This window comes from Bos indicus x Bos taurus, chromosome 11 (assembly GCF_003369695.1).
Source record: "Bos indicus x Bos taurus breed Angus x Brahman F1 hybrid chromosome 11, Bos_hybrid_MaternalHap_v2.0, whole genome shotgun sequence".
Classification (NCBI taxonomy): Eukaryota; Metazoa; Chordata; class Mammalia; order Artiodactyla; family Bovidae; genus Bos; species Bos indicus x Bos taurus.
Window position 1 is genome coordinate 44,558,514 of NC_040086.1, and position 23,225 is coordinate 44,581,738.

At 47.3% G+C, this 23,225-nt stretch overlaps 1 protein-coding gene across 2 annotated transcripts; it reads right to left on the reverse strand.

The window, feature by feature from the left end:
• Positions 1-4,735: 4,735 nt before the first annotated feature.
• LOC113901254 (sulfotransferase 1C2-like) lies at positions 4,736-20,719 on the reverse strand. 2 transcript variants are annotated; one of them, XM_027555434.1, is made up of 9 exons: positions 20,053-20,719; positions 11,176-11,349; positions 10,776-10,901; positions 9,760-9,857; positions 9,123-9,249; positions 8,587-8,681; positions 8,260-8,440; positions 7,247-7,313; positions 4,736-6,219 (listed from the first exon to the last, which is right to left on the reverse strand). In XM_027555434.1, the coding sequence occupies exons 1-9, from the start codon at positions 20,264-20,266 to the stop codon at positions 6,174-6,176; spliced, it is 1,128 nt and encodes a 375-aa protein (XP_027411235.1). In that variant the 5' UTR covers positions 20,267-20,719; the 3' UTR covers positions 4,736-6,173. The 2 variants fall into 2 exon arrangements, with proteins under 2 accessions (XP_027411235.1, XP_027411234.1); XM_027555433.1 differs by lacking the exon at positions 7,247-7,313.
• Between the last annotated feature and the right edge of the window lie 2,506 nt (positions 20,720-23,225).

Consider the following 23,225-nt stretch of genomic DNA (forward strand, 5'->3'; position numbering starts at 1 on the left):
ACGGTGTTGAACAAATAACCAGGGGGGTTTGAGCCAAGTAGAGCAACAGCTGAGTGACTGAACTGAACTGAACTGAGAGCAGCAACAGGTGGAGTAGAAACTGTTTTGTGTGGTGGTAGGTACTTGGAGGTAGTAATATTACATTGGTCTCATAAAGCAAGAAGCAAATCATGTCTGAGACCCAAAGAGGCTGTAGAGCCAGTTGCATAATTCTTGCCTCTGTGACGGGAAGAACACTGTTTTTCTGGGATGGGAAGGACACTGTTTTTCTTGGACTTTTCCGGCCATTGTGGTTCAGCTGGCTTATCTAATCTCAAGGATCCAGGAGCCAGTGCAGTTCCCACAGCCTGCAGAATGTGTGAATGTGTTTTGTGGACATGTGTGCAGGGTCATGTCCTCGCAGCAGAGGGAGAGGATTCTAGTGGGCTTGCCTGTCTCTTTCATCACCCTTTTATGGGTTCGTGTTAGGACCCGTAAACGTGGGTGGGCCTGGACTGACTTGCCTAAGAGCTGGTACACAAAGGCTCCCTGGGCAGGGCTGGGGCCTTGTGTCTGGATGGGTCTGGCCGACTTTCCTCCCCTGAAGAGGAGACTCTGTTGAGTGTGGGACCCTCCCTGTTCACAGAAGCTTCTAAGGGCTGACTCCATGTTCCAGGCCGGTGGGACCGGTGTCATTCTGTAGAGTGGTCTGCAGGGGAGGGGAGAGGAGCGGAGGGTGAGCCAGGGGTGCAAGATAGAAAACCCTGGTGTACCCTCCAGAGTCTGCAGGTGAGAGCAGGTCCCTGGAGTGCCCTTTGGCAGATCCGAGGAGACCTGGGGCCAGGAAGCCCTATTCCTGGTTTGCACAAGCTCAGGACTTTTCTTCTTTGTTTGGTAAATAGAAGTGTTGATTCCTCCAGGTGCATCCTGGGTCCTCTAACTGTAGGGATTTGCTCAGGTCTCCTTTTTCTCCTAGTCTAAGAACTTAGATCTAAGAACTCTATCTGCTTCATTCCTTCCTTAAACTCGACTTTGCCCAAATTAACTCCTTGACCTCCTGGGTTCCCCAATCCAGAAGGTCTCCAAACCTCTCCCTTTGTGCTCACGCAGGTTTCCCTGGTGGCTCACATGGTGAGCTTACGATGCAGGAGACGCAGGTTTGACCCCTGGATCAGGAAGACCCCTTGGAGAAGGAAATGGCAACCCATTCCAGTATTCTTGCCTGGGAAATCCCATGGACAGAGGAGCCTGGAGGGCTACAGTCCATGGTGTCTCAAAGAGCTGGTCATGACTGAGTGACTGACTCTAACTGGCTACACAGAGGCTCCATCATGGTTGGTTGATTATATCACTGACCACCGGTGCCTGAACTCAGTTTCCAGCCATCCCACCCCTCCCCAGAGGTCCAGGGCCAGGCTCAAAGTTCTCACTCCTGATCACCCTCGTGTGGACTTTCCAAAAGTCAACACATTAATATAACAAAAGACTCTTTTGCTGCTAGGAAACCCCCAGGGTTTTAGGAGATCCATGCTAGGAATGAGATAAAGATCAAATATATGTATTTCTTATTATAAACTACAACATCACAGTAGCTATGATCATGGACCCCATTTTCCAGATGAGGAAGCTGAGGCAAGAGAGTGAGGCAGTGAGCACAGGCAAGTGACTGGCTCAGCTCAGCCCTGATCTGTGGCTCCAGGGCTTGTCCAGTGCGTCAGGTCACCACTCCACCCCCACCCCCACCCCCACACCCCACTCGGTCCTGAAGACAAGCACAGGATGCCTTTGGGTTAAGGGTTATATTACTGACAGAACTGGGTTCTGTCTGCCAATCTGTTGACACCAGGTTGTGGTGAAGGCAAGTGCAGGGTTTATTGTAGGAGAATATCAAGCAAGGAGAACAGGCAGCTCATCCTCAATGCCCTGGGCCCGCCCTGCTCCCACCCCTCCACCCACAGAGCACATGCTGAAATGCCGGTTCTCAAGGCTTGAGGGGTTCTCAAGGCTCGTGGATTATGAAGAGCATCTTGGGCACTGTGGTCAAGACCTGTCTTCCTCTCACCTCCTCTGTGGCCCCTGAGCTCAGGTTCTTCCCTCTGTCCTGGAACAGGCGTGGCACCACCTCCACCACGAGCCTCTCCCCACATCCCCTCCCTTGGCTTGTCCTCTTTTCCTGGTCAAGGCCATTGCTGCAGCTTCTGGGGAGGCTAAACCCTCAGACCCAACCGCAGTTGATGAGCTCTGTGCTCCGAGAACCATGGCCTCCCCTCTCTCACGTGTGAGGGTCCTCACTCTCCTGACCTTGGTCTCACTTCCCACCCAGCGGCCTCTGGGAGGATTCTTCCTCACCGCTGTGTCATAGGCATTTATGAAGCTGCTGTCCAGTCGTGAACCAATGAAGCATGGATGGAACTCTTTCTCAGATGAAATGTCTTCTTAAAATCACCCTTTCTGGCTGTTGACAAGTCCAGGCGTCCAGCCAGAGAGCATGCTACAGCCTCCTCATCTTGGGTTATTGCTTAAATACCCAACCCTGGGACGGGCGTTATTTCTACATCTCTGCTCCTGTGAGCTCTCCCTAGTGAGCTGTTGAGAGCTGGTCCAATTACAGACATTCTGTTTTTACCTGCAAGTCTGCATTCTGTTAGGACATTGGTTAGAATGTGCTCCAGTCAGCATGGGGTTTCCCTGGGTTTGTTGGAAAGGTGGATGTAGAGGTGACTTGCAGGTATTTTAACAACCTGCAGCCCATCTAAGGGCTTCCCAGGTTGCTCAGTGGTAAAGAACTTGCCTACCAGTGCAGGAGACATGAGAGACATGAGTTCGATCCCTGGGTGGGGAAGATCTCCTGGAGGAAGGCATGGCAACCCACTCTAGTATTCTTGCCTGGAGAATCCCATGGACAGAGGAGCCCGGTGGACTATAGTCCATGGGTCACAAAGAGTCTGATGTGATGAAGTGACATGGCACACATGCATACCCAGGTCATCTAATCTCCCAGAACAGATTTTTAAACCCTTTGATTCACTAAGACTGAAGTCCATGTGCTTGGTTCCTAGTTGTTGAGGAATAGGAAAGAGTTTAACTTAACAAACAAACCACAATGCAGTTTATGGGTTGGACTGTATCTGACTCTGGAACAAATCATTTTTTTAAAAAAACACTTCCTTCCCATATACAAATAATTATTTTCTGTATTAATCATGTATAGAAACAAATAATAAAACATCAGTAAGAAAACATAGTCAATGAAATTTTTATTCCCCTTTGTGTATAGACTCATTCCAGTTAAAAAGAAATCACAAGTCTATTTTACTAAAACAAAAGTGTCCAGAAAAAGTACAATTCAGACAGTGACTAAATCATACAACTCATGTAATATTTCATTTTCTTGATTCATTCTTGAGTTTTAAAACAAATAACTGACTATTAGAAAAGTAAATTTCAATTTTAAAGTTATTCAAAATCAGTAAACTATTTTCTGTGTGAACAAAACTTGAACTCACTAAACAAAAATTTTATACATCAGAATTCACATCCATTTAAATTTTACCATTTTAAAATCAGAATACAAGCAAAAATTCCAAGGAGTCATGCAATTGACAGAGGTGAACAAATAAGTTCTGCTTCTCTGTCTTTAAACCAACTGTGCATCATTATTCATTCTGAATCCACCACTAAGTTTAGTTATAGAAATACTTCGGTATTGAAGGTTCCCTGATTGTACCTGAAGTGAGCTTGAAGAGTTGTGAACTGTTACAAACTCATCTGGCTGGGGGCTGGGGGTCCTCTTAGTTATCAATAATCTTCACAAAGAGGAGTAAGATGTGGAACCAAACAGAAAAAAATTATAATCTAAAATCTCAATCTGTGGGGGATAGAGACAACTTTTTAATGTAATAAAAAGCCACTGCTTTGAAGTTTCTGCTGCTGCTGCTAAGTCGCTTCAGTCGTGTCCGACTCTGTGCGACCCCATAGACGTTTACGTACCCATGATTAAAACTCAGTTGCTGTTGTCAGTTGTTGGGTTGTATCTGACTTTGTGATCCCATGGACTGCAGCACACCAGGCTCGTGTGTCCTTCTTTATCTCCTGGAGTTTGCTCAGACTCAAGTCCTTTGAATTGGTGATGCCATCTAACCGTCTTATCTTCTCGTAGTTCTTTTTCTAGTTGCTTTAGGTGTAAGTTTAGATTGTTTATTTTGCATTTTTCTCTTTTCTTGAGGTAAACTTGTATTGCTATAAACGTCCCTCTTAGAACTACTTTTGCTGCATCCCATAGATTTTGGGTCGTTGTATTTTTGTTGTCATCTGTTTCCAGGTATTTTTTACTTTCTTTTCTGACTCTTCAGTGCTGCTGCTGCATCGCTTCAGTCTTGTCTGACTCTGTGCGACCCCATAGACGGCAGCCCACCAGGCTCTGCCGTCCCTGGGATTCTCCAGGCAAGAACACTGGAGTGGGCTGCCATTTCCTTCTCCAATGCATGAAAGTGAAAAGTGAAAGTGAAGTTGCTCAGTTGTGTCCGACTCTTCGAGACCCCATGGATTGCAGCCCACCAGGCTCTTCCGTCCACAGGATTTTCCAGGCAAGAGTACTGGAGTGGGGTGCCATCGCCTTCTCTGGACTCTTCAGTGACTTGTTGGTTATTTAGAAGTGTGTAGTTTAGCCTCCATGTGTTTGTGTTTTTTAGTTTTTTTTTTCCTGTAGTTGATACCTAGTCTTATAGCGTTGTGGTCAGAAAAGATAAGGGTGGGATGATTTGAGAGAGTAGCATTGAATCATATACAGTATCATATGTAAAATAGATAGCCAGTGGGAATTTGCTAGATAACACAGGTAACTCAAAGCTGATGCTCTGTGACAACCTACAGGGGTCGGATAAGGTGGGCTGTGGGAGGAAGGTTCAAGAGGGAGGGGACATATGTATACCTTGGCTGATTCATGTTGATGTATGGCAGAAACCATCACAATATCATAATTATCTTCCAATTAAAAACTCAGTAGTAAACAAACAGTTGTTTAGAACTTCGGCCAATAGACCCTGCCCCGCCCTCCCCCCACCATGCCCGCAGCTGCGTAAGAGTATTTTATCCCTGACATTGTTGAGAATTGCCAGTGAAGGGTGGTAATGAAAAGTTAGAATTTCATTTGCCTTAATGCATCCTCACCATTGGGTCCCCAGGTCAATGTCTCCACTGCCTTCAGCTTTAGATGACAGAAGTTGGGACTAAAAGCTGGAAACTGGTGACCTGCCATGTAACTACTTTCCTGTGGTCATACACCCTCATGCTATCCACTGGCACTCAAGCACTTTCTGCACACACCTTCCAGGCCAGGTGCTGCCTTAAGTGCTGGAGTGAATGTTGACTAATATGTGGGACCAGACACAAAAGACTTTACGATCTAGTGTGGGTACAGACAAGTGAATTGCTGAGTGTGGACAGAGCAGCAGAGGTAATGTGGGAGCTTGAAGGGCCCGGATGCTGACAGGGTCCCCGGAGGGCCCAGCATTTGGAGTGAGACTCTGGTGCCTCCAAATCTGACCACCGTGTCTGGGCTGACACTTGATGCCACTCCCCTGTCTCCTAGGTCCCTCTTCCATTAAAATTCACTGCCTGAGCTTTCTGTTTCCTATGCAACTCAGCACCAGGACTCCTTGGGTCAGGCATTAGCATCTGGTCCCTCCCCTTTGCCCCTCCCCTTTGTCCCAGGGAAGGACGTCAGAATGTGAATCCTCGGGACTGCGCACTGGCCCATCCTCCAGGTGTCCCTTCCCACAGTGACCAGGTGGGACCCAGGACCGAGCACAACTGGAGTTCCTGACGTCAGAGGTTTCATACTCTCAATAGAGATGTAGCCAAGTATTTGCACACGGACACTGAAGATATAATTATGTTACAGACTAGAGAACTAGGATGCACTTTCCAGAATAATGGAAATTTTAACAGTCCTTGCAGTATTCGAGTCTTGTATTTGACTTAGTTTATAAAGCTATCTAGTTTTTTACTTTGGAAAGAATGGTTGAGATGACTGCAGAGTTGGTGGACAGCCTGCTTTCCGAGGCTCTTGGGTCAGGATGAAGGATAAGGCTGTATCCTGATAGCTGCCTCTTTACTGCTATTTGGCTCAGAGCTCCGTGCAAAAGTTGATTGAGGTTCCTTTCATCTTTTGCCTGTAGATTTCATCAAATCTCTCATTCTGAGCCACCGTGAAGTGGTTTTTCCAATCCCCCACGATTCCTGGAAGGGGAAAGCCCAGACAAACATCACTGCTTGGGAGTCCTGGTGACCCAAGTGAAGAAGGGATGTGTGCCTGCATACTGCCTCACCCACATCCCTGGTGGTACCCCTCCTCCTGCTGCTCTTGGCTGAGATGCGCCCCGGAGCACCTGATCAGAGGTCAGGGCCCCTAAATCAGAGGACCATCAACCCAAAGGAGCTGCAACTGGGACCCACCCGAGGTCTGTTCACATGAAGGGCAACCATGGAGAAGTGAGAAAGCATGCGCTTCTAACACTCAGCCACTTGGGAGAATCTCCAAATGTCCACTGAGTAAAAGACTCCAGATACAAGACAGTCCACTGCCTGATTTGTTCAAGGGAGCCTAGGATCAGGCACAATGGGTGTGGGGATAGGGACAAGCACAGGGATCGTCTCTGGGGGCAGAGATGGCCTGGAGAGGGGCAGGAGAAGTGACTTTGTGAGGAGGAAGATGTTTAAGGCTTGATTAGGGTGCTGGTTGCATGTATGCACTCATCTATCAAGTCTTGTTAATTGTATGCTGCAGTTCACTGGAGGTAAGTTCCAGCCCAAAGGAAAAAGATTTGGGGGAAAAATATGAATGAAGTACTATTTTTCACCCAACAGTAACTATGAAAATAATTTCAAAAGAGGGAAATACTCTGCCCCAACAGTGCCTCTTCTGGAAAATTATGCAAGAGAAGGAAGAGTATCAGGATGTGAGAACATAGGCACAGAGCAGTTTGCTGGAGTGTGATTCACAAAGACAAGGACTGAAAACAGCCAGAGTTGAGAGTCTGACTCCTGGGGAAGAGTTGATGAGTTATAATGCACCTGGACATGAGCCCCCAGAGAGCTTCATGGTCCCACTGTGCCCTGCCCTTGTGGCGCATTTGAGACTCTAGTGAGGAATGTGTGTGGGGGACCTGCCTGAATTTTGTGGGGTTGGCTTTCACCGTGGTGCCTGTATTTCTGCAGAGCTGAGGGGAGGGGCTGCGGAAAGCTGGGCCACTCACCAGATCCTTACCTGAGACTACCCAAGGAGAGAAGTGGATTTGCTTGGCTTGTTTCAGTAACAGGGAAGCTGTTGTAGACTGGAAAATGCAGCAAAAGAAATCCAGTTGTGTGTGAAGAAAGAAGAAGAAAAGAAGTTGCAAAGCGACGGTCACCACAGCTGAGACTGTGCCGATAAAACTGCTACAGAGGGGCTTTGTGGAGCAGGGTTTTGGTAAAGAGAACTTTTAAAATGCGAATTTATGTTTTTATAATCACATATATTACTTTTTAAATTAAATGGTGATAAAGGGTTTTATTTTTTCCCTTTGAAAACATTGTGGCGTTGCTGTTGTTCAATTGCTAAGTCATGTTCGACTCTTGTGACCCCATGGACTGTAGCCTGCCAGGCTCCTCTGTCCATGGGGATTCTCCAGGCAAGAATACTGGAGTGGGTTGCCATTCCCTTCTCCAGGGGATCTTCCTGACCCAGAGACTGAACCCAGGTCTCCTGCATTGGCAGGTGGGTTCTTTACCGCTGAGCCTCCTGGGAAGCCCCCATAAAAAACATCAGCTGGGCCAATTAGGATCCCTCTCTTAGGATTTGGAATGAAGAAGTATTATGGAAGGAGGTAGATCTGAGCAGTAGTTGCCATTGAAAGTTATGTTGTTCAGCCATGATGAGACTGGCTGATGAGCAGACTGTGAAGCAGGAAGAAAAAGCAACGGGCAGTAAGGCAGGAAGCTGGTTGGTGGAGAAAAGCCCTCATCTTCTCTGTGTAGAACCTCGGAGCAAAGACCCAGACCTTGCTACTGCTGGGGTCCCAGGCCTCAGGCCAGGCATCCCCAAGATGTCTGGACTGGCCCCCAAAGGACCAGCGAGCTCTCCTCTCTGAGGGCCTCCAGCAGCAGGCATGATGCACGATGTACTGTCCTGGGACTGGTAAAGCCCAGCGCCCTCCTATCAGCAGGGCAGGTGCCATGCTACTGGGCAGATAGAATACTTGGTTTACACCCATCTCTGTGCAGTCTGTGCAGCCCACCCACCTTTCCTCATGAAGGGGGAGATGGACTGGTCCAGGATGGTCTTGGGAGCCGTGGAACGGTTGGTCATGGGGTTTGCCTTCATCTTCTCAAACGTCGTCTCCTGGACAATGGTGTCCAGCACGGCTCCATCCAAGTTCTTCTCCATGAACTTCATCACCTTCTGAATTTCCTGCTTTGGGTCCTGTGGGGAGAGTAACATGGCAGTGGAAGGGCGCATCATGTCAGAAGGTCACACTTGTTCCCCTGCCAAACGTGCAGCCTGGAAGCAGCCCAGGGTCTCTCAGAGCTGGGTCTGACATGGTCATTACCCACGTGGCCTCTACTCACCCTCTTGATGTCCTCATAGAAGAGAAAGAGCATCTGGACGTTGTCTCTCAGCTCCCACCAGCCTCTCACATGCTCGAACCAGGACCCCCATGCGACTGTAAGACACAGAGAACACAGCAGAGAGCCCATGCGGGGCCCTGCAAAGCCTTCCAATGCTCAGGGATGTGATTGACCTCAAGTGCATAGGAGAGAGAGGGAAACAGATTACCAGCCAGAAACATCCATGAGTTGTGAGCTGTTTGACGTGGGGGGTGAGGCGGAATGGGGCAGCCTCAGGGGAATTTATCCCAACCTGACTACCAATATGGCTTCACATATATTATCTGTCATCATAATGCCCTTATGATGGGACAGGGATGCTTTTGGAAATGGGAGACCCTGCTGGTCGGGTGGCCAGGAATAAAAGCTTCCGGATCTGGTGGGGACGTCTGCTGTGGCCGTGGGAGGACTCAGTGTCCTGGGGGGGTCACGTGGTGTCGGGGACCTGGCTGAGCCGCACGGCGGTGGTGGTGGCGAGATGGGAGGGGGCCCCCTACCTTTTCCACTGATGAAGGTTTCAAAGTACTGGTCCCAGGTGCCCGGGTCAGGAAGTGTCCGGTTCATCCTCTGGAAGTGGTAGTAGGAAACCAGACAGTCCTTGGCATTTCGAGCAACATAGAGGAACTTGAAGGAAAGAGTGTAGAGAGGGGGTGAAGTGGCATAGAGGGTGGTTTTCACAGGGTCACCAATGCTGAGCTGTCCCAGGGGGCCTGTGCCTGCTGCTCACCTGGCCTGTGCCGCTCACACTCCCCGGGGCCCCCACCTCCCTTCCTGGCTCCTCCCCACAAGGCACAAGCTGATTCCTTGTGGCCCTGTTGATCTCCTAGAACAATATTTATCCAGAAACCAGGACCTCCCGACAGACAGAAGCTGTGATAAGGGCTGTGATGGCCCCCAAATGCCTTCATCCTGGTCTCCCTGGAGGTCAGCTTCATGGTAACAGTGTGGTTACGTTCTAGGCCTCACGGGCTCTATTGTTCCTGTGCTCAGTACCTCTGCTGTCTCCACCAGGCATCCCATGGGTTTCATCTCAACCGTGACCCTGGATCCTCAGCCCGGGAGGTGGGGAAGCACACATGACGGAGGATGTTTGGGGTTGGAGCATTCGCCCCCTCCATCCTGAGATGTTAATACCTTGCAGTTGCTTTCCCAGAAGGATGGAGGCAGCAGCTGGGCTGGGAAGTGGGTCCTTAGCACCCGGGGCCGGGGCATTGCTCTGGCCTTCTCCACACCTTTAAAGAGGTCAAGAGGAGGATCTTGTCCCACAAGCATCATAGGGGGACTTCTGTCCAGGGCTCTATCCAGAGTGTTGGTCACCTGCTTACCTTTCTGCTCTTGGGGCCTTTTGTGGGGGGACCATGGCCTTTACCTGCAGGTGGCACACACACTCTCAGCTGCAGGAGCTCAGTTTGGGGATGAGGAGCTGAGTTCCAGGGGAGAGGGGTCCCAGAGCACATGCCCCCATCCCCACCGACCTGCCCGGTGTGCTGGCTGTTTCCTTCCTCTGAGAACCGTGACCCTGATGGCCTATGGGTCCTGACTCCTACTCACTTCCTGGAGACACAAACCCGTCACCTGCCTTTGTGTGATCAACATGTTATGGGTGGGGGGAGAGTGCGTCCCTGAGATCAACAAGGCGTGACCTTCTCCCTAGAAGCAGCTGCTCCTGTGTGGGAATCAGATGCTGATGCAAATGCCTCTGCATTCTTAAGCCAACCGGACGATACTGTGATGAGGACACATGTCCTGGCTGCTGCTGCTGCTGCTGCTGCGAAGTCGCTTAATCGTGTCCAACTCTGTGCGACCCCATAGACGGCAGCCCACAAGGCTCCCCTGTCCCTGGGATTCTCCAGGCAAGAACACTGGAGTGGGTTGCATTTCCTTCTCCAATGCATGAAAGTGAAAAGTGAGAGTGAAGTTGCTCAGTCGTGTCCGACTCTTAACAACCTCATGGACTGCAGCCTACCAGGCTCCTCCGTCCATGGGATTTTCCAGGCAAGAGTACACATGTCCTGGCACCTGTGTCCAAACCCCCTGGAGGAGCTGGCAGGTGACCCTGGGCTCTGGGAGATGACCTGTTGGTCAATGCAGTGTCACTAGTCATAACCAGGGCCCTGGCTGGGGGTGAGGCAGCAGGGAGGAGCACTCACCGGAGGGCTGGGGCGGCCGGGCCCACTCAAGGAATGGGTGGCGGTGTTGGATGGCTGCCCGCTGACACTTGTCCACATCCCCACTGTGCTCAATCAAGTCCACAATTTCCTGGATCCACGTGGTCCCTGCGGCCAGATGGGGAGATGAGAGGCAGGAACTGGTCAGACAACTGCCTCCTGCACCCTGGTAGACTGATGGGTGTTCAAGTCAACCTCTCCCCCACCCAAGGGCTGACAGCCCAGCAGGTGGGCCCCCAGAGCTGTAAGCCCATAAACCCAGGGGCTCAAGCTCCCCAAGGAGCCTGTCCTTGGGGCAGGAGAGCAGGGCCCTCTGATCCCCACAGGCAACCCTCCAGGGACCGTGACCCCGAGGGAGCCTACTGACTCAGCCCACAGCTACCTGACTTAGGGTAGGTACAGATGAGGAGGTCGTCTGGCTGGGCCTCGAAGCCCTGGATCTGGTGCCAGTTGTCCACGGTGGTGGCTGGCAGGGGGATCCCCGCCACCTCCCCTAGTGAGGGCTGTGTCCCCGCCGTGGTCAGGGCCATGGGGTCTGGGGATGAGATGGCAGTCCCTATGGGCAGAGATAGAGGAGGTTTTTGAAAAATTGTGGTTCAGTACTCATAACATGACATTTACCATTTTATCCACTTGTAAGCGCAAGCTCGTTGTTGTGCAACTGACACCACCATCATCTCCAGAATGTCTTATCTTCCCAAAGTGATCAGATCAGTCACTCATTCGTGTCCAACTCTTTGCGACCCCATGAATCGCAGCACGCCAGGCCTCCCTGTCCATCACAAACTCCCGGAGTTCACTGAGACTCACATCTATCGAGTCAGTGATGCCATCCAGCCATCTCATCCTCTGTCGTCCCCTTCTCCTCCTGCCCCCAATCCCTCCCAGCATCAGGGTCTTTTCCAATGAGTCAACCCTTCACATAAAGTGACCAAAGTACTGGAGTTTCAGCTTTAGCATCATTCCTTCCAAAGAAATCCCAGGGCTGATCTCCTTCAGAATGCACCGGTTGGATCTCCTTGCAGTCCACGGGACTCTCAAGAGTCTTCTCCAATACCACAGTTCAAAAGCATCAATTCTTCAGCACTCAGCCTTCTTCACAGTCCAACTCTCACATCCATACATGACCACAGGAAAAACCATAGCCTTGAGTAGATGAACCTTTGTTGGCAAAGTAATGTCTCTGCTTTTGAATATGCTATCTAGGTTGGTCATAACTTTCCTTCCAAGGAGTAAGCGTCTTTTAATTTCATGGCTGCAGTCACCATCTACAGTGATTTTGAAGCCCCCCAAAATAAAGTCTGACACTGTTTCCACTGTTTCCCCATCTATTTGCCATGAAATGATGGGACCGGATGCCATGATCTTCGTTTTCTGAATGTTGAGCTTTAAGCCAACTTTTTCACTCTCCTCTTTCACTTTCATCAAGAGGCTTTTGAGTTCCTCTTCACTTTCTGCCATAAGGGTGGTGTCATCTGCATATCTGAGGTTATAGATATTTCTCCCGGCAATCTTGATTCCAGCTTGTGTTTCTTCCAGTCCAGCGTTTCTCATGATGTATTCTGCATATAAGTTAAATAAACAGGGTGACAATATACAGCCTTGACGTACTCCTTTTCCTATTTGGAACCAGTCTGTTGTTCCATGTCCAGTTCTAACTGTTGCTTCCTGACCTGCATACAGATTTCTCAAGAGGCAGATCAGGTGGTCTGGTATTCCCATCTCTTTCAGAATTTTCCACAATTTATTGTGATCCACACAGTCAAAGGCTTTGGCATAGTCAATAAAGCAGAAATAGATGTTTTTTCTGGAACTCTCTTGTTTTTTCCATGATCCCAAAGTGAAACCACCCATTAAACACTAATTCCTCATCCCCTCTCCTGTCCCCAGCCCCCATGATTCTATGCTCTGTCTCTGTGGACCTGACTCCTCCAGGGACCTCACACAAGAGGAATCAGACAATGCTTGTCCATTGAGGACCTGCCATAATGTCCTCAAGATCCATCCATGTTGTAGCAGATGTCAGAATTTCCTTCCTTTCTGAGAGTGAATTCATCCTCAGAAAGCACTGCATTTCATTTATTTATTTATTTTTGGCTGAGTACCAATTTATTATGTAAAACATGGACATTGTTCATATACAAGCTCAACAGCTAGTTAGAAGATATGGTGGTAGAAAAGATCTTGTTTACAACAACAGAAAAGAAAAATCCAAATATAAATGTATATATACATATAAATTATGTATATAAACACAGGTATTGAGTTTCACAAAGAATCTATAAGATATAAATTTTTTTTTAAGATATAAATTTTTTTATGTGGACCATTTTTAAAGATGTCTATTGAATTTGTTACAATATTGCTGTTGTTTTATATTTTGTCTTTTTTTTTTTTTGGCTGAGAGGCATGCGAAATCTTAGTTCTCTGACCAGAGATTGAACTTGAACCCACATCAAAGGTGAAGTCTTCATCACTGGACTATCAGGGAAGTCATTATAAATCTTTATTCATATAAATAAATGAAATTTGTCATTCCCGTGAGGTGCAGAGGAAAAAAAAGAAAAGACGTACATAAGTGGAAAGACAATTGCATAGAAAATCTCAACATCAGGGATTTAACACATTCCCAGTAAAAATAACAACAGAACTGTTTGTAAACGAACAAGCTGATTACGACTGAATTTTATTCATTCATTCATGCATGGACCCTTTCAACTTTTAATTGTTGAGAATGAAGCTGCTATGAACATGGGTGTACAAATATCTCTTCAATACCCTGCTTTCCTCTTGAGAAACCTTTATGCAGGTCAGGAGGCAACAGTTAGAACTGGACACAGAACAACAGATTGGTTCCAAATAGGAAAAGGAGTACGTCAAGGCTGTATACTGTCACCCTGCTTATTTAACTTATATGCAGAGTACATCATGAGAAATGCTGGGCTGGATGAAGCACGAGCTGGAATCAAGATTGCCGGGAGAAATATCTATAACCTCAGATATGCAGATGACACCACCCTTATGGCAGAAAGTGAAGAGGAACTCAAAAGCCTCTTGATGAAAGTGAAAGAGGAGAGTGAAAAAGTTGGCTTAAAGCTCAACATTCAGAAAACGAAGATCATGGCATCCGGTCCCATCATTTCATGGCAAATAGATGGGGAAACAGTGGAAACAGTGTCAGACTTTATTTTTTTGGGCTCCAAAATCACTGCAGATGGTGACTGCAGCCATGAAATTAAAAGACGCTTACTCCTTGGAAGGAAAGTTATGACTGACCTAGATAGCATATTCAAAAGCAGAGACACTACTTTGCCAACAAAGATTCGTATAGTCAAGGCTATGTTTTTTCCTGTGGTCATGTATGGATGTGAGAGTTGGACTGTGAAGAAGGCTGAGCGCTGAAGAATTGATGCTTTTGAACTGTGGTGTTGGAGAAGACTCTTGAGAGTCCCTTGGACTGCAAGGAAATCTAACCAGTGCATTCTGAAGGAGATCAGCCCTGGGATTTCTTTTTTTTTTTTTTTTTAGCCCTGGGATTTCTTTGGAAGGAATGATGCTAAAGCTGAAACTCCAGTACTTTGGTCACTTTATGTGAAGGGTTGACTCATTGGAAAAGACCCTGATGCTGGGAGGGATTGGGGGCAGGAGGAGAAGGGGACGACAGAGGATGAGATGGCTGGATGGCATCACTGACTCAATGGACGTGAGTCTCAGTGAACTCCGGGAGTTTGTGATGGACAGGGAGGCCTGGCGTGCTGCGATTCATGGGGTCGCAAAGAGTTGGACATGACTGAGCGACTGAACTGAACTGAACTGAACTGACCCTGCTTTCAGTCTTTTTGGGTAAATATCCAAAAGTGGGATTGCTGGACCATTTATGAGTCTATATTCTCTCTTCTGAGGACCTGCCATCCCATCGCCCACAGTGGCTGCACTTTTACATCCCCACCGAAGGTATATGAGGTTTCTGATTTCTTTTCATCCTCACCAACACTTGTTATTCTCTGTTGTTGTTTTGTTTTGTTTTTTAATGTAATAGCAGCCAGCCTAAAGAGTGTGAGGTGACATCTCATTGTGCTTTTGAGTTTCATTTCCCCCCAAATGTGCTCATTTGTCATTTGTATGTTTCCTCTGGAGAACGTCTATTTCAGTTCTCTGTCCGATTTAGAATCACGTTGTTTGTTTTTGTTGTTCTGTTGAAAGAGTCTTAAATGCATGAAATGAGAAAGGCAGGAGGAGCTGCCGCTATTTCCTAGGATAGCTGGCTACTGTGATTCCAGAGATGTTGTCTGCTGCCACTAGGGACAGTGGCAATAGTCAGGATCTAACAGTGGGCTGACGTCTATGGGGTCGCAGAGTCGGACACAACTGACACGACTTAGCAGCAGCAGCAGCAACAGTCACTGGATACTTAGATTCACATGTGCTTGGCTGAATACCTTGTACTTGTTAACTCATTCTGACTCTTGAATAAAATGAAAGGGTCCTTCCAGGATAGTTAGGGAATTTGAAATGGAAATGTATGCACTGCCATATTTAGAATGGATGACCAACAAGGACATACTGTCTAGCACAGGGAACTCTGTTCAATGTTATGTGGCGGCCTGGATGGGAGGGGAGTCTGGGGAGAATGGATACATGTATATGTATGACTAAGTCCCTTTGCTGTTCACCTGAAACGATCACATTTTTAATCCACTATACCCCAGTACAAAATAAAAAGTTTAAAAGAAATGAAAGGCAGGAGAAGCTGCCTTCTCTTCCTGCCATCTCCTTCCTGAAGATGAGCCTATAAACGGTTATTGGAAATTGAGTGGGGGCCTGGTGCAGCTGCTCTGGGGAGCTGGTGGGAGGCTAGTGCTCACCACACCCAGGCCTGCCATTAAGGGGTTCCTGACCTCAGAGCAAGCCCAGCCCTTCAGAATGGAGACTGAGGGGCAGCTGTGTTTGCAAAGTGTCAGAGAAAGTAGAGTTTGGACAAAAGTCCTGAGATTATGGTAGGTTTCAGGAGGGAGGAGGGAAGAGAACAAAGCTTCTAATGGGCCTTTCACGGTAGGTCTTCTACAAACTTTTCTCTTTTAATTTGTAAATGAATCAAGGATTTATTAGGAAGGAGTGTTAACACCCTCACACAAGTAAGGCTGCTCAGAGCCTCTTGAACAATACTTGCTCAGGATTGCAGCCAAAGCCTGCCTGGTAATCCACATTCCTTCATTAAGAATTACCTCTTATATGCAAAAAAAAAAAAAAAGTATGTATACATATGCTTATCAGAATCACTTTGCTGTGCAGCAGAAATTAGCACATTGTAAATCAATTACACTTCAGTTATAAAAAAAAAAATTACTAGGATTTCCCTGGTGGTCCAGTGGTTAAGAATCCACCTGCCAATGCATGGGACACAAGTTCAATCCCTGGTCCAGGAAGATTCCACATACTACGAGGCAACTAAGCCCATTTGCTGCAGCTACTGAAGCCCATGTGCTCTAGAGCCTGTGCTTTGCAACAAAAGAAGCCACTATCATGATAAGCCTGCACACAGCAACTAAAGAGTAGCTCCCGCTCACCACAACTAGAGAAAGCCTGTGCACAGCAACAAAGACTACTGCAACCAAAAATAAATATAAAAAAAGAACTACTCTTTTCATTATGAATATAAACATATATGTTACATAAAATTTAAAGTAAGCCCAGATACACAAGGAAAAAAAACCTATTGCATGAGTTGTTATTATTTTGATATATTTCTTTTTTTAAACACATATTGTGTTAGGTAGAATAATAGCCCCAAAGGTATCCAAGTCTTAATTTTTGCTCCTTCCACTGTCTGGTGAAGGGACTTTGCAGATGGAATTAGGGTTAAGGATACGAAAGCCATAGGCTTGTCCTGGGTTATCTCGGGCAGAGGGGCTAACATGATCCCAAGGACGGATAGAAGAGAGCAGGAGGCATGGAAAAGCCAATTGAGGGATGCGGTAGCCCAGGAGGCCAGAGGGACTCAAAGCCTGGTGGGACACCCAGAACACCACTGACTGAAGCGGGAGGGGACAGGAGCCCAGGGACGGTCCCAGGGAGCTGAGAAGGACCCCCAGCCGACAGTGCAGGGACGTGGACCTTGGCCCGCGGTCATAGGGGCTGAATTCTGCCAACAGAAAGCATGAGTCCCAAGCCAGTGCTCCTAGGACCTGCAGGAAGGGTCATGGTCCTGCTGGCACCATGGTTCTGACCTGAGATGCCTGCTTGGAGTTCCCACTTCCAAAATCATCAGATGATTAGTGTGTGCCCTCTCAAGTGGCCGAGTTTGTGGTGCTCTGTCTCTGTGGCAATGGCATTCACTCACTGGTCACCTTTATAGACGGATGCCGTCCCTACCAGGTTCATATGCTGAAGCTCTAATCTCCAGGGCTTCAGTGTGTGACTGCATTTGCAAACAAGACTTTAAGGGGGTGACTGAGTTAAGGTGAGGCCAGTAGGGTGGCCCTTCTCCAACCTGTGTGTTCTTGTTAGAGCTGGAGATTAAAGCCAGGGCTGTCGCTGCACAGAGTGATGGCTGGGTGAGGAACAGCCTGCGTACCCAGGAGAGAGACCTCGGGAGAGACCAGGCCGGCCACATCCGGGCCCTCCACCTCCAGAGCTGTGACAAAACACCTTTCTGTTGTGTAACCTGCTTAGTCTGTGGTATGTGGTTACGACAGCCCAAGGGGACTATGACAAAGGTCTTTGCTGAAGCTTAGAAACCAACTGTTTAGTTTTAAATCATAAATGGAGGGAAAGAGTAAATGGTTCTTCCTGACTTTTCTATATGACTGTTCTGCTGAATAGTTAATAGCAGATAAAAGAAGTTTCTCTTCATAGAATCATTCTAGCCAATAGATGAATAATAAATCATAGAATTGTAATGTTGCCTTGCAGCCCAAAGTGGTGAAAGAAGCTAGGCATTTAACATTCGTGGTTTCTGACATCCCGGAAAGAAAGACAAGCAGACACTGCACCCCTTGGTGATGGACATGAATCCTACGATGTGGTTCTGCCCCAAACATGAACCTGGTTAAGCCTCAAAATCCAGCACCAAAAATATCTCTACCTTTTTAGGCTCATTAAAATTCTTTCTGGCTTGAGCTAATCAGTCCTGTCTACATAGCCACACCTACATTACTAACAGTAAAGATTAAAAAAGTAAACCAATGAGTTAAGTAAAGGATTTCTTTTAAGCCATATCCTCACCTTCAAGTCTCAGCTGAAAATCAGAGCCCAGAGGCTGGACCAAGGGTCAGGGAGCTCAGAGGACACTTTCCAAGGATGTGGCCAGCTGCCCGGATGGCAACTGCCAAGGCTCAAATTACCTGAGTCAGGGGTCCTAGGGCTTGTAGGAGGTGGGGACCTCGTGGGGGGCTCGTGTTCCCCATGTGGTAACCCGGAACTTTTTGCTGTCAGGGGCACAAGCAGCTGCCCCAGAATTTTTTAGTCAAAGTTACTTAAGAAATAGGTGATATAAGAAAGACACTGACTCACTCTGTCCCCCTTAAAGATAAATCCCCCGGGTGAAGGGCCCTCCACTTCCCCATATAAGAGGATGAAGCATCCTTACCTCCAGAGACCTGGATTCAGGGCCAAGAAGGCTGGGTAAATAAACCTACTTCCTTCTTCCTGATGGTGATACTTTCTCATCAATTTACTGCATGCCCCAAACTCTTTCTCTGTCAGTTACTCACAAATTTGTTTGTTATTCACAAATTTATTTCTTTGTCTAAAGCTGTAAAAGCTGTCAATTTGTCACTTCTTCAAGTCTCATATTTCTATGGGATCCTGTGTGTAAAAATTAAATTAGTTTTTTCTCCTGTTAACCTGTCTTATGGGCTTCCCCGCTAGCTTAGATGGTAAAGAATCTGTCTGCAGTGTGGGAGACCTGGATTCTGTCTCTGGTTTGGGAAGATCCCCTGGAGGAGGGCATGGCAACCCACTCCAGTATTCTTGCCTGGAGAATCTCCATGGACAGAGGAGTCTGGCAGGCTACAGTCCATGGGGTTACAAAGAGTTGGATATGACTAAACGACTAAGCTCACAGCAACCTGTCTTATGTCAAGTGTGTGATGAGACTGGCTCTTGTTCTTCAGTTGGGATTATTTTACCTTAATCCTGGGTGGGATGGGGGCCAGTTGCCATGATTTTTCTGCTCCCTTTTAGTTAATTGACAGGATTCTTACTACCTTAACTGAGAACTCTGCAATTCCATGATTGGACTTTTAAGATTGAAGTATAATTGACATGCAATGTTATATTAGTTTCATCGTAATTGTATTTTGATTTTGGTTCAATGCTCCAGGATAGCAGTGGCTCCATGATGGAGCGGAGGAAAGCACCTTTCCAGTAAGCAGAACTGTTCCACAGGATGTATGGCTCCTCATTCTACACCATAAACTAGATGTTCACAACACTGTACAACGTGGGTGGATCTTGAGGGAATTGTGTGAAGTCAGGTAAGACACACAAAGACAAACGCTGTATGGAATCACTTCATGTGGGATCTTTAGACAATGTCAAACTCACAACAGAGTCAAAGTGTAAAATGGTGGTGCCAGGAGGAATAGGGAGATGCTGGTCAAAAGACACAAACTCCCAGTTAAAAGAGGAATGTGTGTACTGAGTCGTGCCACTTGTGTTCGACTCTTGGCAACCCCAGGACTGTAGCCTGCCAGGCTCCTCTGTCCATGGGATTTCCTAGGCAAGAATACTGGAGTGGTTTGCCACGCCCTCCTCTAGGGGCTCTTCCCAACCCAGGGATCAAACCCGCGGCTCTTATGTCTCCTGTACTGACAGGCGGGTTCTTTATCACTAGTACTACCTGGGAAGCCCATAAATTGTGGGATTTAATGCAAAGCATGGTGGCTAGAGTTAACAATACTTGTCAAATACTTGAAAGTATATAATAAACGTTCTCACCGCAAAGAATTGTAATTATGTGACACTCTGGTGGGGGTTATTTTGTGATGTGTACCTGTGTCAAATGGACACATTCTATACCTTAAACTTACACCATGTAACATACTAATTATATATGAACACATCTAGAATATAAGTTAAAAAAAACATCTTTCATTAGTCAAGATCATCTAACTGTGTTCTTGCTTTTTAAGGGCTAACAATCACACCACCATCCAAATTAATACCATTTTGTTTTCAATGTTTCAATCCATTTCATCTGAAGGACTAACTGAAGGAAGATTCGTAAGTCTATCCTCTCTGCGTTTTTATTACTCACAGTTGGCGTCTCCAGGTGAGCAGACTGGGGACTGGGTCCTGGTTTGGCAGAGGGAGACTTGAGCGTGCCGCAGGCCGTCTGAGCTCAGCTGAGGACGGGCAGCAGGAGGTCCGGTGACCTTGGGCCTCTCCTCAAGGCACGTGGGCTCATGCTCAGCGCTGCTGCCGCCTGGGCCTGACACAGCTTCCTTGTCCAGGGACTGGCCTCCTCTCATCAGGGCTCTGACTCAGCGTTTACTCTCGATAGCACTGACACACCTGGTACAGAGCCGGGCTTCTGTCCTTTGGGGACCAGTGGCCACTAGGTGCCTTGTCTCCAGTGTGGGGGGATGGGACTGAGAGCACAGCTTTGTGGACATCAGGCCACAGCAAGAGGACGAGCCTTCTCTCCATTTCTTGGGAGACTTAAGGGGCCACTGCGGATGACTATTAGCTTGAATACTTGCTCCTAGAATCTCTATAAGGTTTTAGGAAGATGCCAAGTGCTGGGGAGGTGGCAGGGGAAGCTGGAGATTCTGTACAAAGATGAGGGGCACTCAGAAACCAAGGAGAGAGAACAAAAAGAGGTACTGAGATTCTGTAGTAGACTGGGGGCTGCCATCACCATCAGTCCATCATCCATCCATCCATCAGCCATTCATGTACCCATCTATCATCCATCCACCCATCCATCCATCCATCAATCATCTGTTCATCTATCATCCATCCACCCATCCATCCATCCATCAATCATCTGTTCATCTATCATTCATCCACCCACCCATCTGTCCATCATCTGTCCATCATTTGTCCATCCATCCACCATCCATCCATTCATTCTTGCACCCATCTATCATCCACCCATCCACCTATCTGTCCATCCATCCATCCATTCATGTACTCATCTATCAGCCATCTGTCCATCGATCCATCCCTCCATCCATCCACATGGAAGGTGAGGAAGAGGGAGTCTGGATCCAGGAGGCCCTGTGGGGTGTCTCAGTGTTACCACACCCCATGCTCAAGGTCAATGGAAAACAACAGCAACCTCTCCCAGGAGGACAGCTCATGACCCAGACATTTCAGCATGGAACCCTGAGGCCCCAGGTCAGAATCATGGCAGCAAACTCCTCTCTGGAGGTAAAGTGGCATCAGAGTGGGTGGTGGGAGAGGCAGTTGCAGAGACAAGGGTTGTGGTCAGCAGATGAGTTCCTCCTTTTTGTGTTATGTGTGTGTTTACATACAAATATCTTTATTTCCTTCCCTACTGTGCCCTTTATCATGTAACATATGATGCATTGACTTTCCATCATATTATTTAAGTATTAATTTTATATTATAACATCAGTTTGAGCAAGCTCCAGAGTTGGTGATGGACAGGAAAGCCTGATGTGCTGCAATCCATGGGGTCACAAAGATTTGGACACGACTAGGAGACTGAACTGAACTGAACATCAGAGTATATAAGTTATGAGAAATCAAGGAGAAAAATGCCCAGGAAAGCCATGCTTCCATGAATAGAGGTAGACCTGAGGGGCAGTAGACAGTATGTGAGGATGGGGTGGGGACGAGTCGGGAGGGACTCAGGCTATAAACGTCTCCGAGTCTGAGGGGCCAGAGGTCGGACAGTGGGACTGTCTCCCTAGAAGCTGGAAAGAACAGCCCTGGAGAAGGTTGGGGGTATGGGAGCAATCCACAGAGGTGGTATTTAGAGTTTCAGAAGAGAGTGGAGTGTGTATTCACGTTGAATTCCAAATCTATAGGTTCCAGGTACAGGAAGCTTAGGTTGGCTGCCTATAGTCTTTGGTCTCCTCCTTATAAAAAAGCCCATTGTCTCAAAAAGAAATGTATTAATCAACATACTAATGTATTAATCAACATCAGATCAGATCAGATCAGTCACTCAGTCATATCCAACTCTTTGCGACCCCATGAACTGCAGCACGCCAGGCCTCCCTGTCCATCACGAACTCCCGGAGTTCACTCAGACTCACGGCCATTGAGTCAGTGATGCCATCCAGCCATCTCATCTTCTGTCGTCCCCTTCTCCTCTTGCCCCCAATCCCTCCCAGCATCAGAGTCTTTTCCAATGAGTCAACTCTTTGCATGAGGTGGCCAAAGGACTGGAGTTTCAGCTTTAGCATCGTTCCTTCCAAAGAAATCCCAGGGCTGACCTCCTTCAGAATGGACTGGTTGGATCTCCTTGCAGTCCAAGGGACTCTCAAGTCTTTTCCAACACCACAGTTCAAAAGCATCAATTCTTCGGCGCTCAGCCTTCTTCACAGTCCAACTCTCACATCCATACATGACCACAGGAAAAACCATAGCCTTGAGTAGACGGACCTTTGTTGGCAAAGTAATGTCTCTGCTTTTGAATATGCTGTCTAGGTTGGTCATAACTTTCCTTCCAAGGAGTAAGCATCTTTTAATTTCATGGCTGCAGTCACCATCTGCAGTGATTTTGGAGCCCAGAAAAAAAAAGTCTGATACTGTTTCCACTGTTTCCCCATCTATTTCCCATGAAATGATGGGACCGGATGCCATGATCTTCATTTTCTGAATGTTGAGCTTTAAGCCAACTTTTTCACTCTCCACTTTCACTTTCATCAAGAGGCTTTTGAGTTCCTCTTCACTTTCTGCCATAAGGATGGTGTCATCTGCATATCTGAGGTTATTGATATTTCTCCCGGCAGTCTTGATTCCAGCTTGTGTTTCTTCCAGTCCAGCGTTTCTCATGATGTACTCTGCATATAAGTTAAATAAACAGGGTGACAATATACAGCCTTGATGAACTCCTGTTCCTATTTGGAACCAGTCTGTTGTTCCATGTCCAGTTCTAACTGTTGCTTCCTGACCTGCATACAAATTTCTCAAGAGGCAGATCAGGTGGTCTGGTATTCCCATCTCTTTCAGAATTTCCCACAATTTATTGTGATCCACACAGTCAAAGGCTTTGGCATAGTCAATAAAGCAGAAATAGATGTTTTTCTGGAACTCTCTTGCTTTTTCCATGATCCAGCAGATGTTGGCAATTTGATCTCTGGTTCCTCTGCCTTTTCCAAAACCAGCTTGAACATCAGGAAGTTCATGGTTCACATATTGCTGAAGCCTGGCTTGTAGAATTTTGAGCATTACTTTACTAGTGTGTGAGATGAGTGCAATTGTGCAGTCATTTGAGCATTCTTTGGCATTGCC

Excerpts from the sequence above, each read along its gene's own strand:
- LOC113901254 (XM_027555433.1), bottom strand. The coding sequence starts at position 20,266 with ATGAGAGGAGGCCAGTCCCTGGACAAGGAAGCTGTGTCAGGCCCAGGC. Across the intron at positions 9,858-10,775 it reads CCGGCCGCCCCAGCCCTCCG|GTGTGGAGAAGGCCAGAGCA; the intron begins GTGAGTGCTCCT and ends ACCTCTTTAAAG. Across the intron at positions 8,682-9,122 it reads AACCTTCATCAGTGGAAAAG|TCGCATGGGGGTCCTGGTTC; the intron begins GTAGGGGGCCCC and ends TGTGTCTTACAG.